At 39.9% G+C, this 13,303-nt stretch overlaps 1 protein-coding gene across 5 annotated transcripts in view; it reads left to right on the forward strand.

Annotated features, from left to right (window-relative positions):
• The window catches only part of lrba (LPS-responsive vesicle trafficking, beach and anchor containing), a 199,847-nt gene that overhangs the window by 17,057 nt on the left and 169,487 nt on the right, over positions 1-13,303 (forward strand). For all 5 annotated transcript variants that reach the window (XM_086082314.1, XM_086082316.1, XM_086082317.1 and 2 more), the window contains exons 2-14: positions 4,164-4,395; positions 4,888-4,988; positions 6,021-6,116; positions 6,209-6,330; positions 6,405-6,531; positions 6,679-6,798; positions 7,580-7,726; positions 8,834-9,031; positions 10,388-10,521; positions 11,182-11,290; positions 11,938-12,090; positions 12,875-13,043; positions 13,127-13,200. In XM_086082314.1, the coding sequence (XP_085938440.1) occupies positions 4,164-4,395; positions 4,888-4,988; positions 6,021-6,116; positions 6,209-6,330; positions 6,405-6,531; positions 6,679-6,798; positions 7,580-7,726; positions 8,834-9,031; positions 10,388-10,521; positions 11,182-11,290; positions 11,938-12,090; positions 12,875-13,043; positions 13,127-13,200 (1,782 nt within the window). The remainder of the gene's footprint in view (positions 1-4,163; positions 4,396-4,887; positions 4,989-6,020; positions 6,117-6,208; positions 6,331-6,404; positions 6,532-6,678; positions 6,799-7,579; positions 7,727-8,833; positions 9,032-10,387; positions 10,522-11,181; positions 11,291-11,937; positions 12,091-12,874; positions 13,044-13,126; positions 13,201-13,303) is intronic.

Below are 13,303 nucleotides of genomic sequence, written 5' to 3' on the forward strand. Positions count from 1 at the left end.
TGACAGCTCGTTGGAGTGTTTTTCGGCCTCGCTTTTGTCAAAATGACAAACAACGCCGTCGCGTGTGGTCCTCATCTAAAGGTCGATATTGCTACACGTGCATTAGATGCTGTCGTGTGCAACTTGTCCGAACAGATGACAACGGGAGTGTGCGTTGTGGTCTGTCTGGTTGAAACTGTAGTGAAGTGAGAATTAATTTCACGTGATTAACCAAATGAGTCTAACACACTTTCCGAGCTGTTTCTGCCACACCTTCAATGCACTCATGAAAGGATTCTTCCAGTAACCTCCACAGGTCTGTCGTCACGACCATTTTGATGTTGGCCACGTCTTGATGACTCCTTTGAGCTTGGTCCCCCCTTTATGTGTGTGTGTTTTGGGGGCTTCCTGGACGACTGGCTGTTTGAAATGGCGAGTGGCAGTCAGGCATGCATGCAAGCGGAAACTGAGAATGCTGAAACGGGCAATTGGTAGCAACGGATTGATTACGGTGAAAATGGCAAACGTGCGTGGCAGGTGGCTGAGGAGCCCGAGGACCCGCTCGTCATTATTTTCCTATTAGTCGAACAAATGTGTAGATCCCTTAAGTCTTCCTCTGTTCTGGCAAGATCTCAAACATTAGCCTACTTGGGCTACATTTTCTTCTGACGTCCCAGTGATCCCTGCGGGTTCTCCCATGTTCTTTTCCATGGTGACCATTGAAAACGTACTTTGTGTTGCGCCCTGGTGGCGGCTCAGCCATGATTAATTCAGGAAGGCCTCAAAGGTGAGGGCGGTGGGGCTTAGAGCCAGGCTAGGTTACCTAGCCTTGGATCTGGTGTCTGGTTGCTGTAAAGCTACAATGTTTAAATGCAGAAGCACTCTTTGGATCGGGCCCAGGCTGCAGCTGGCAACCCGTACTGCTCGTTAGCTACTGTATGTAAATGATAGAACGGCACATTATGTGCTATGTGGGTAAATTTGAAAAAAATTAAAAAACACTGTCACTCGCACCGATCTTCTAATCAAAAATCTGTTTGTTTCTATGAAATTGTATTAATTTAATCTCAACAGTCCATTTGCTCTCTTAATTTGGTGGCGTTACTCTTGGCTGCACTCCTTTCAGTATGTGTAGTTAGACCAATCAGATTTGAGCTCAAAATCTTTTTTTAATCTTTTAACCAATCACATTTCAAATTTGCCTAACTGGCTGGACCCGCAATAATGTCAAATTTTTCTCATTCTCTGATTGGATGGTCAGAATAAGCCAAGTTTGATAAACAAAATGCATCTGTTAGGAACCTTGCTCACATGAATACATTTATTAATCTACATCTCTGGTGTGTATGATATATTTTTTGTTTGTTTTGTCATGTTAATGTAAAAATATTCATTCTTAATCGGTCCAGATGACGAACATGGCACAGTTGTGTTCTGCTATATTGTAATTTTTGTATATTATTGATGGTTTCTATAACTGAGACGTGATAGTGGTTGGTAAGTCACCACATCACATTTGTATGACGGTTCTTATGCCACACGGCTGAAATAAAACAACCCCATGAGGGTCTTTCTTAAAATCAGATTAATTTGGACTCTCAGCCTGACATAAGATGACCAGCAGGGACAAATTCATTTCAGCCTCGTAACTGATGCCGAGTGTGTCCCCACAATGTGAGCGAGCAGCCTCGTCTTCATATTTTCTCTCCATCCTCTTTGTCGTCCGTCAACGATGATGGATGGATGAGTCGCTCTGAGTGTCAGACTCATAAATCAGAGCTTTCTGAGGAAAAAAATGGCACCCAGGAGTTGCTAATGGCACATCTGGACGCAGCTGCGCTCGTTCAACCGAAAGTTTCGTGTTGTAAGGGTGCTGCAAAATATGTATTCCTATCGAAAATATTGACTGTGAACAGCGCAAAACAACATTAAATGCAGCTTGTGCTTGCTTATACTTAGTAAACGAATACAGTGCAGCTCAACCTCTAGCAAGTAGATGTCATGGCTTGGTTACAACAATAGGCTGCATTGTTAATTTTTGAAAAAAAAAGTCAAACTATTGAAGTTACACCTTTCTAAAAAGAAACTAGGTAATATTTACAGTATGTCGCACTTTAAATTTAAGAAGTTATGAACAAACAGTGCAGTGCAACAGGGCTGGCCGGAAATATTGTAGCTTTCTAGTCTTCAATTATGTACCTCTAGAATTTTTGTTGATTGATATTCCCAATTGCTGGTATGTGTATGTATGCATATATATATATATATATATATATATATACATATTTTTTCCTATGTTGATTTTTTTTTTTTAATTGCTAATTGGCTGCTGATCTCCTGGACCTCCAGCAATGAATATTGAGGGTGATACAGTGGATATAAAATGTCTACACAACGCAACCCTTTACAAATGCCAGGTTATTTTAAATAACCTGGCATTTAAATCATGAGACCAATTGTACATTACACACATTAACATTGGAATTTTTTATTTATTTATCTTGGTCTCATTTTTATATCTACATGTCGTAAAACGTTTTAATGGGTTGTTCATATTGTACATTTTGGAGGGGGGGGGGGTTGTTAAAAGTAGAAAGATGTTTACCATTTGATATGTCAATTACTCAATTTAATCTACTTATGAAAATTTCCCCCCGACGTGTTTGGTTAGCCAAATTGACGTCTGTTTTCTTTCGTCTTGGCCCAACATAGAGAAAATAATTAGATTTTCTGCATTAATGTGTTTTTCAGTAGTGCCAAGACCACTGTGACATCAAATTCATTCTTTTACCCTTTTAACGTTATTGATTAAAGAATACCTGGCTTGGCTTTCTAGCCAGGCACATTCCATTACTGATCACCATGTATGTACATATCTTAGCGGGCTGTAATTCTCTTTGGAAGTTATTTGTCCAAATACAGCAGCGGGACAGTAATCCCGCAATCCACATCGTAGTTTTTGACAAGATGGATGGTGCCATTGTTTGTACAACGGTGTGAGGTTGAAGGGATAGTCATTTTGTTGTTTGGTGCCTCCTTTATCTTGCACAGAACACACAAACAAAACCACCTAACCTCACCTCAGTCTCTCTAATTGGACAGCCTCCATTCCTTGATCCGATATTGTTTTCACACGCAGCCTGGGTAACCGCTGTATAGCACATCACATGTACATTTGTTGCGTTGATTCGAAACATGACACCCTCATTGGCGGAATGAATTTGACGTCTATGTTGTTGCTTTCCTTATCTCCCTTCGATTAGGCCGATTCAATAATAAAAATGTCATGGCTGCTATTAGGGAGTGAGAGAGTGTGACTTTTATGACTCGCGACTCCATTTATTTGCCAGTGCACAAAGAAGATTTGGCCTGTATGGCTGAACATGGTGCTGCTGTTTGCTGTGGTGGGTCTGGACAAAAACAAACAAACAAACTAACAAAAATTTTGAAATCTACTAAATTAAAGTGAGGCTATCAGAATGATTTTTATTGAATACATTTTTAAAAAAATGATAAATATATATATTTTTTTTATTTGTATCTTTTTTTTAAAAATTGTTTTTAAAGAATTGATTTGAACCTTAACGTTAGTGCGTTGAATCATGTATTTCTTCTTCTAGATTTTGTAATTTCACACACAATCCACATAGAGTGTATAAATAGGCCCTTTTTAAAATGTAGACAATAAAGTGCTGCATATATTTAATTTTTTTCTTGATTTCAAAATCAGTCAATATGACCCGCAACATAACATGTTTACAGCACCCTTTGATCAACATATATTATTGAGCTTCATAATGGGTTATATTGACCCGCAACATAACCCGAGAGTAGAAAATGACTCATTTTAAAATCTAGACAACATTTTTTTAATGTGTTTTACACATTTGGTAATTTTCCAGATTTAAAAATATGTGAATTTGATCCGCAACATAACCAGTTTTATGTATTTCTTCTAGAAATCTCAGTTAAAACAGGTCAGCTTGACCCGAAAGGTTCGTCTTAAAATACGATTTCTAGATTTTCTAACTTAAAAACTTGAAAATTAACAAAAAAATAACACGTAGGTTTTGAAGCACAGTTGGTTACTGTCACTATTAAAATACACCCCTCTCTCTCTCTCTCTCTCTCTCTCTCTCTCTCTCGCCCTCGCCCTCGCCCTCCCTCCCTGTCTCCCCTTCCAGCTGGTCGGCGGCCAGTTTGACCTGGAAATGAACTTTATCATCCAGGAGCCCGAGAGCATCGTATGTATGGTGGAGCTCTTGGACAAGTGCGAGCCCACCTGTCAGGCCGAGGTGTGGAGCATCTTCACCGCAATTCTCAAGAAGAGCGTGCGCAACCTGCAGGCGTGCACCAACGTGGGCCTCATTCAGGTGGTGCTGCAGCGCATCTCCAACACCGACAGCATGATCGCAGGTACACAAGGCCAAGTGGGACATGATAAAATTCCTTCTTCCCTACTTAAAATGTCTGGCAAAGGCTGTTCTATTACGTCAAATCAACTGAGCTGTACACGAAACAAAGTTTGGATACTTTTTCTGGCGTGAGGTTTTTTTTTGGGGGGGGGGCGCTTGCGGTGCTGAGAATAAGGGTGCGTCAACTTTGTTGTAAGGCTTTGGGAAATTGCTAGGATTACTGGGATCTATTCTGACGGTGTTTGCATCAGTGCCCTTCTCGTCAGCAAGAACAGTGCAGGCCTCCAGCAACTGTGCACCCAAGTGAGGGTAAAGTAGATGTTTACTCAAGTGAAAATGCTCCATCTTTTAATATCATTCCTCTGATATGCAATCATCATAAGTTCATGATTTCATGGCCAAAAAACATTTTCATTTACTTGGCACGTGCACATCAATTGGATGTCATGCTTGACCGGTGTGGCTTTTTTTTTTCTCTCTCTCTCTCTTTCAGACCTGCTGGTAGACATGCTAGGCGTGCTAGCCAGCTACAGTATCACGGTCAAAGAGCTGAAGCTGTTCTTCAGCAAGCTGCAAGGGGAGAAAGGCCAGTGGGTGAGTCAGATGATGTTGTCTCGGGCATATATGTGAAGAATGTGCTGAGAAACGCGTCAAGCGCTCGGCGTCCCCCAGCCCGCCCCAACGGATCGTTGTCCTTGTCACACAGATATGATGGCTCATGATGTTGGTCCAGAGGATTTATTTCTGCTCAAATAATAATATATCAAACAGTTAACCTCTTAAAGCATGTTTGTAGTGTTAATTGCATCAACACAGGATTATTGCAATACTGTATTACATTTCCGTTCAGTTTTCGCTGTTAACAAGACAAAATAACAGCCTGATAGATTAACTAACCTTCTTAGTTACTTACCAGCCCAACTAACTGATCGACTGTCTTAGCTAGTGTCAAGACTCACTAACATAACGGACTTAACCAGTAACAATCCTAACTGACAAAACTAGCAAGTCAGTCAGTTTGACTGTACAGTAGTTAAGGTTAGTTAAGCTTGTTCATAGTCAAGATGGTCAGTGAGCCAGGTCATTTAGTCAGTTAGGCTAACTAACTAACTAAGCTACTCATCATTTTTTATTGACTAACCTGATTAATCCACCTACCTAGTTACCTACCTTACCGGCCCACTAACTTCTTTGCTACTTACCAGCCCGTCTTTGTAACTTACCTACCTACCTACCTACCTACTTAACTTGACTGACCAGCCAGACGACTAACCGAACTAGGGAATTGGCTCACTTAACCACCCTAGCTATCTGCCTAATTAACCAAATAACTAACTCACTGTATATAAACCAACCAAACCAGCTGGCTAACTGCATTTTTACCCATCTACTACCTACCACTACAACAAACAGACCAAAATAAATAACACATCTTACGGTACTTACTTGCTCAGCTACATATCACATTGATTAACAAACCAACTTTATGACTGACAGATTGACAGCCAAGTGAACTTCAGGATTACCCAAATTTGTGCATTCCCTATGTTAGGCTAGGCTAGGTTATGCATGAACATGACATATTGTATTGTATTGTATCTTATTTTATTTATTTTTGCCTTTCAGCCTCGACATGCTGTGAAGCTTCTGTCAGTGCTGAAGTACATGGCTCATAGGAGTGGCCCAGACTCCTTCTTTAGCTTTCCTGGCAAAAACGCAGCTGTGAGTTCACTTTAATATTATACCAGCATCCCCCCCCCCCCCCCCCAAAAAAATCTGATTCATTCTGTGTTGTTGTGTTGATTTACCTACAGGCAATAGCGCTTCCACCCATCGCAAAATGGCCGTACCAGAATGGCTTTACGTTCCATACGTGGCTCCGCATGGACCCTCTCAACAATATTAATGTGGATAAAGACAAACCTTACCTCTACTGGTCAGTCCTGGTTCCTGTATGGGACGGCATCCTCCCTCGGACTCTTACTCACTATCTTCTCTGTTTTCATTCAGTTTCCGCACCAGTAAAGGCCTTGGCTACTCAGCACACTTTGTGGGCGGTTGTTTGATAGTGACTTCGTTGAAAACCAAGGGGAAAGGATTCCAGCACTGTGTGAAGTACGACTTCAAACCTCAGAAGGTAAGATGGGAATGAAAAAACAAACAACAACAACAATGCTAATCACCGCCATGTTTTTAGATAATAACTGTGGGTGGCTTTTCTTTCTTTTTTATCGTTCCATCTGGCCATTATTGTTTACAAAATGTGGCATTTCTTCCATTGCAGTGGTACATGGTGACCCTGGTGCATGTCTACAACCGCTGGAAAAACAGCGAAATTAGCTGCTACGTCAACGGTGAGCTGGCGTCCTTTGGAGAGATCGCCTGGTTTGTCAACACCAGCGACGTAAGTAGAAAGCCTTTGCCATTGCGTGGCTAATTGGTCTAAGGCAGGTGTTCTGAAAGTGTGGTGCACCCCTGGGGCTAATTATGAGGTTGGAGATAGGGATGAGTTACTGTCGTAGTGTGTCAGAGGCAGGTGTGGAGCTTTAAAAGACTAGGAAAAGGCTGTTCTACGACTTGAAATCAGCCTAGCAATGGATTTCATTTGATTTTCTTTGCCGGCGGGAATGACTGTTTGTGGGAATGTGGGTAGCGTTTTTTGATGCAGTGGACCAATTCTTTCTGTGTTGAAGTCCATGCCTGGCTTAAAAAAAAACGACAGAAAGGCTGTTTATCAATGTAGCTATACACTAGAGTTGTAGCTATCAGATATTTTTAAATTTAAGTAAAGTCTTCTTCAGCTCCTTCATTCACTCAGATGCAGTGTTGTCCATTGCAAATGGACAAATCATTTCTAGTCTTTGCTTGATCAGCTGGCCTTGCTGCGTAGCTTTCATTTCATTTTTTTTTTAGTGTGCGTATAACTGGGCGAAATTGTGCGAAAGATGCACATGTCTCCCTTCTGCCAATCACTCGCAAATCACTGCATGCACTGGCGGCACAGCATGGAGGATTTCTTGAGTCTACAATCACGTTCTAAAAAGAACTGCAGACGATTGAGGATATTTATAGCACATTGTCCTTGCAACTTTGCTGCTATTTCTGCCTCTTTTCATCATCACAGACCTTAATACTTTTTTTTTTTTTTTTGGTGAGCTAAAAAACGGAATGGTTTCATCCCGTAGACGTTCGACAAGTGCTTCCTTGGCTCATCCGAAACGGCCGACGCCAACCGGGTCTTCTGTGGCCAGATGGGCGCCGTGTACTTATTCGGAGAAGCTCTCAATGCTGCGCAGATCCTGGCCATCTACCAGCTGGGGTCCGGGTACCAGGTAAGATGGTGCGACAAGTTACAACCAAAAACGTTTTATTTTAAATTCATTTCCTTTTTGTAGCATGTTTTTGATTACAAAAATAGCACTCTACAATATAATAGTTTCTAAAAAATATGAAATAACACAATTAAATATGCTTACCTGTACATCAATGCTTCAATGTGTCTTGATTACATGCATTTATTCAATGGGCGTTTTCCACCAGAGCACAGTGTAATACATACAGACAAACTAAATAGCCAGTGCCCTGAAAAGGAAAAGGAAAAAAAAGTGTTCTACATAGAGAAATGTGAGATCAGCGTTTCGTATACGCTCTAGGGCCTAGTTTAAAAAATATATCGTTTTTGGACTCCCAAAACACTAAAAAGCTTTTGTAGCTACACCGAAATGCATGGATGAGACCTGAGTCTATTAATGTGCTGCCTTGATGAGTTATCCACTAGATTTCTAAAGTGTGTGCTGAGCAGTTTGTTACCACAACTTGCTCATCTGGCCAGTATGTCACTTCAAACTGGAATATTTCCAAAAGCCTTTAAATCTGCCGTCATTTCGTCTTCTAAAAAATATGACTAGTCTTGACGCTACAGTACTGAAAAACCATCAGCCCATATCAAATATGCCATTCCAATCCTCGAAAAAGTGATATACCATCAGTTTACTGAATTTCTCCTGTCTGATAATGCTTTTGATACTGTTTTTATGGAAGGCTTTTGTGATGCTTTGTTTCTCTGTGTTGGAGTCCATAAGCAGTTGCCCTCCGCCAGTATTTGAGAAAATGAGATACTAACCTGGAAAATGTCATTGCCATAGATGTGTAATGTCTTGAAGATGCAAACGCACAGTGAATGTCCAAGATTAAAAAACCTACTTAAATCGGCATTGGAAATGATAAAATATGATTCAGTGCGACACACAAGAAAACATAAGAGGCATTAAAGACCACTACTGTCAATTTGGAGTGTTGCAGCTGTTATTTATTCAGTAGTGTTATTTATTCAGGCACCTGAGGGCCGAAACGGAATGACAGCCGACACTTTGTCTGCGGCTTCTTGTTTTTTCCCCTTTTCCTTTTTATATCGCCCTCCTCATCTTGTCACTCCTCAGGGCACGTTCAAGTACAAGGCCGAAAGCGACTTGCTGTTTGCCGAGCACCATAAGATGCTGCTGTACGATGGCAAGCTGTCGGCCGCCATTGCTTTTGCGTACAACCCCCGCGCCACTGATGCCCAGCTCTGCCTTGAGTCCTCCCCCAAGGACAACGCCTCTATTTTCGTGCATTCCCCGCATGCACTCATGCTCCAGGTAAACTGCTCAGAATTGCGATGGCTTGTATAGTTTTAATTATTTTTTTGTGAACTACATATACAGTAAATAGTCCAGTAAGTAATAATCCATAATTCAGATGTGATAGGGATTTTTAGTAGACTTTGTCGTGAACTGCAGTGTATAGTCCACCATATAAAAATCTCTATATATTGATTAGGGAGTAGAAAATGGCTGAATGATTGTGAACGCAGTCACTGTGTTGGAAATCATTCACGTATCCCCCTCAGCACAGGTGACAAGAGTTTTCTGTACAGCTGCCTCATTAGAGTAGAAGGTTCACCTGCTGGAAATTTCTCCAGGTCTGCTTATTACGATGCTCACAAACTGTACAAGTAGCAATCTTAATGACATACACTCAAACACACACTGCACTTTTCTCATCTGCTTTTTTTCACTCAAGTAGTTGTTGACTTTTCCCTCTCATCAAATATTTTTTTTTCTTCACCCTCTGTGTTTTCAGTGTGCTTTCCGACAAGCTGCCCCCACCACAGCACACTGTGAGAAATGACAATAAACAACTAAATGAATATAATAGCTTGTATCTAATTAGTCATTATTGTCAATGTCCAATGTCAAAAAGTGGTTATATGGCAGAGTAGCACAAATAAACATACAAAAAATGCACAACAATATTCTTACTTACTATTGTCATTTATTTTATTATAATGACAATCTAAATAAATATGGTAATCTTCACATTTCAAATTTGGCCAGCACTGAGCACTAATAAATATTGCAACTAAAAAATTTAGGGAGCACTTCGTAACGATTAGAAATAAAATAACTAATTAAGTTCAATAAATGAATAAATGTTTTTGTCATGTATAGTTAATTGTACTCTAAACAAACACATATTGCGCCTAATAAATGTATGCAGCACTGAGTGGTTATTAACAATAAAGAATAATCAAATAAATTGCAAAAAATAGAGAATATTCTTTATTCATTTATTTTATATGATTATAAAATAGAATTTATCTAAATAAATACACACTAAACCAGAAAATTTTGGACTCCATGTTTTGTCCAAGATACAAACAAGTATCAAGTACTTTGCTCCTATATATCAGAAATAAAAAATCTAAATCCAACCAGATTGAACATGCGTGTAGCCGCGTATTAGCATATAAATAATTTGACCCAGTTTGTAATATTTTGACAATGTACACAATCTGATCTGTACTGCATGCAGGTTGCAGAATTAACTTTGTTCCATTTCTAAGTACTATTAGGCATCACATGACATCATTAACACACCAATGATTAACAGAGCAATGATTAATAAAGCGATGGCTAAAAGTAACTTGATTGTGGCTTGTTTTGACTGTGCAGGATGTGAAAGCGGTGGTGACTCACTCTGTTCAGAGTGGTATTCACTCCATTGGTGGTGTGCAGGTCCTCTTCCCCCTCTTTGCACAGCTGGACTTCTGCCAGCCCACCAGCCACGAGCTGGACACCTCTGTCTGGTAACTATGGAAACGCACATACTGTTTACATGTATATAGCAAGATGAGTGCATCTCCACTGTGTATTGTCAACTGTAACACTTGGAAATTGTGTGTAGTCGTCAAGTCTGGTACACACACAGTGATTAAAAAAATAAATACAAAAACCTTAAGATAGTTTTACAGAGTGCACACACAAAACAAAATGGCCGATGTCCTGTTCATTCCCAGGCATGGGTCTTTGGGACTTCGGGATCATTTGCCCCCAAAATGGCCAACTTCCTGTTCAATTTCATGCGTGGGTCCCTGAGACTTTATTGTGCATTTTTATCATGATAGACATGTCCACACATTTTAGTGTCAATGGCGCTATTTTTCCCCCCCAACTTTCCAGAAGGCACTACTGAGTTTCATTACTAATTGGTTCATTCAGTTTTTTTATGCCACTTTCACAATAATAACCTGCCGTGTCATTATGGTCTTGTCTCCCTTTTCGTCCTTCTCGGGGCGACACCGTGTGTTCCGTCAGCACGGGGACACGACACCCTCATTCAATCACGTCACATGTCGTGTGCGGCCCCCTTCACACTCCGGGCTTTGAAAGCAGCAGCTCACGCAGATTATTGTTCCTGTCTGTCACTGTTGTAACTGTTTTTGTCTTTGTGTGCGTTTGCCTCGTAGCTGCACGCTGCTGTCTTTTGTGATGGAGCTGCTGAAGAACTCTGTGGCCATGCAAGAGCAGGTCCTGGCCTGCAAAGGCTTTTTGGTCATTGGATACACTTTGGAGAAGGTTGGTCAAGTTCACAGGATCGACTTGAGTCCTCGTTCTCCCTCCCAAAACATCTGACAAATACACAAATTCTTAATAATGATGATGATTATGTTGATGATAATAGAATAAGGAATTCAAATTATATGGTGGATGAATAAATAATGTAAATTTGGAAAAAAGAAAATCACTATTTTAATTAATTTCTTACTTATTTACACTACTTGCGTTCCTGATCATATTAAAAAAAAAATACATTTTCACATTTATAACAAGTACAAAAATAATGGATGTCCAGTTTTAGTCACCTACCATAATGTATTTTAAAATTTTGGTCATTTCACCACAGTTATGAAGTATGTGTATGAAGTGTTATGAAATGGCAAAACATTAAGAAACTCATTGGAATTGAAGGAGTACACATTAAAGCACTTATAGTGTTTGGTCTCAACAATAAAATATATTTTTTTAAGTACTAGCACTGAACTGAACGTAAGCGCTTGGTGTTAACTTGGCTTTCATTCCCAGTCAAAAAGACTTCATATAAATCCGCATTTTCCACTATCTGAAGGTCACAGTTGTGTTTGTGTGCTTGGCGAAATGGCCTTTGCTATTCTTCACAGAATCATGACCTCCCTTTTGTGTCTCTTGTTTGTATCCCGCTGCAGTCGTCCAAGGCGCACGTGACGCGGTCCGTCCTCGACATCGTGCTGGCCTTCTCCAGGTACCTGAGCAACTTGCCGAACGGCATCCTGCTGCTCAAGCAGCTGTGTGACCACATTCTGTTCAATCCCGCCATTTGGATCCATGCCACCGCCAAGGTAACAACGCGATATGGCAAACATGCTTGGTTTATACTCTTAACAGGACCAGAGTTGGGCAGAGCAGTTTTTACTCAAAAGTATGATTCAAGTATCAGTTAAGAAATACAATTAGATTTGGCACAATCACAATGGCAGCATGATAATAACAATAACAATAGCAATGTAATAATAGTTGCTGTAATTGTTTGACTAAAATTGATTTAAAAATAATTATGTAAGAATTAAAAGACAAAAATCAATAAAAAAATACTACCAAAAGACTGGCAGTCCATACTGTACCATTGATGTGAAATAATATTTTAAAAAAGTACACAGTATTTTATTACATATTTAGTGAAGAAATTAAGATATACAAATATGATGAATCAGACAAAAATCTTTTTGTGATGTGTAACATTGACTTAAATTTTGTTAATAAAAACAATTGACATAAAAAATACATGATTGTGACATTGTGGGGGGGACAAAGTACAACAGAATATTTAAAATAAACACTTATTTACACACAGGTACATTTTATTATTAAACATTTTGAAAATATTTTTGATGCTTTTCAATTTTAAATATTTTCTTAATGTTATTTCAATATTCTTGTAAATAATTATTACTGTATTAAAATACTTAACATTTATTTTCATGAATATTTGCAATTTCAAATCAATTATTTTCTATACATTTTAAATTCCGCCCATTGGGATACATGGAAGCTGACAAGCTTCCTATTGCTTTAAATCCAAAGTGCAATAAAGTTGTTTCCTCTCCCTTTGATGTTCCCTCACAGGTGCAGCTGACTCTGTACACGTACCTGGCCACTGAGTTCATCAGCACCGTCAACATCTACAACGCCATCCGCCGGGTGGGCACCGTGCTGCAGGTCATGCACACGCTCAAGTACTACTACTGGGTGGTCAATCCGCAGGACCGCAGCGGCGTCGTGCCCAAAGGACTCGGTAAGAGACCGCCCAATGCACGATTCATCGTGTGGCGTTCACATCAAACAATCGACAAATTTTCTGCTTCCGATGTTTTCAAGATGGTCCGAGGCCAAAGGAAATGCCGTCTTTGCGAGCCTTTCTGCTTTTATTTGTCAAGCAGCTCATAATGAAGGTAAGCTAGCAGTAGTGTTAATTTTATCAGCCATATTTAAATTTAGTCTCAGTTTTAGTCCAAAATCACATAACAGATGCTCACTTTGATAGCATGCCGTGAT

This window comes from Leptonotus elevatus, chromosome 8 (genome assembly GCF_054856555.1).
Source record: "Leptonotus elevatus isolate MCC_2025b chromosome 8, RoL_Lele_1.0, whole genome shotgun sequence".
Taxonomy (NCBI): Eukaryota; Metazoa; Chordata; class Actinopteri; order Syngnathiformes; family Syngnathidae; genus Leptonotus; species Leptonotus elevatus.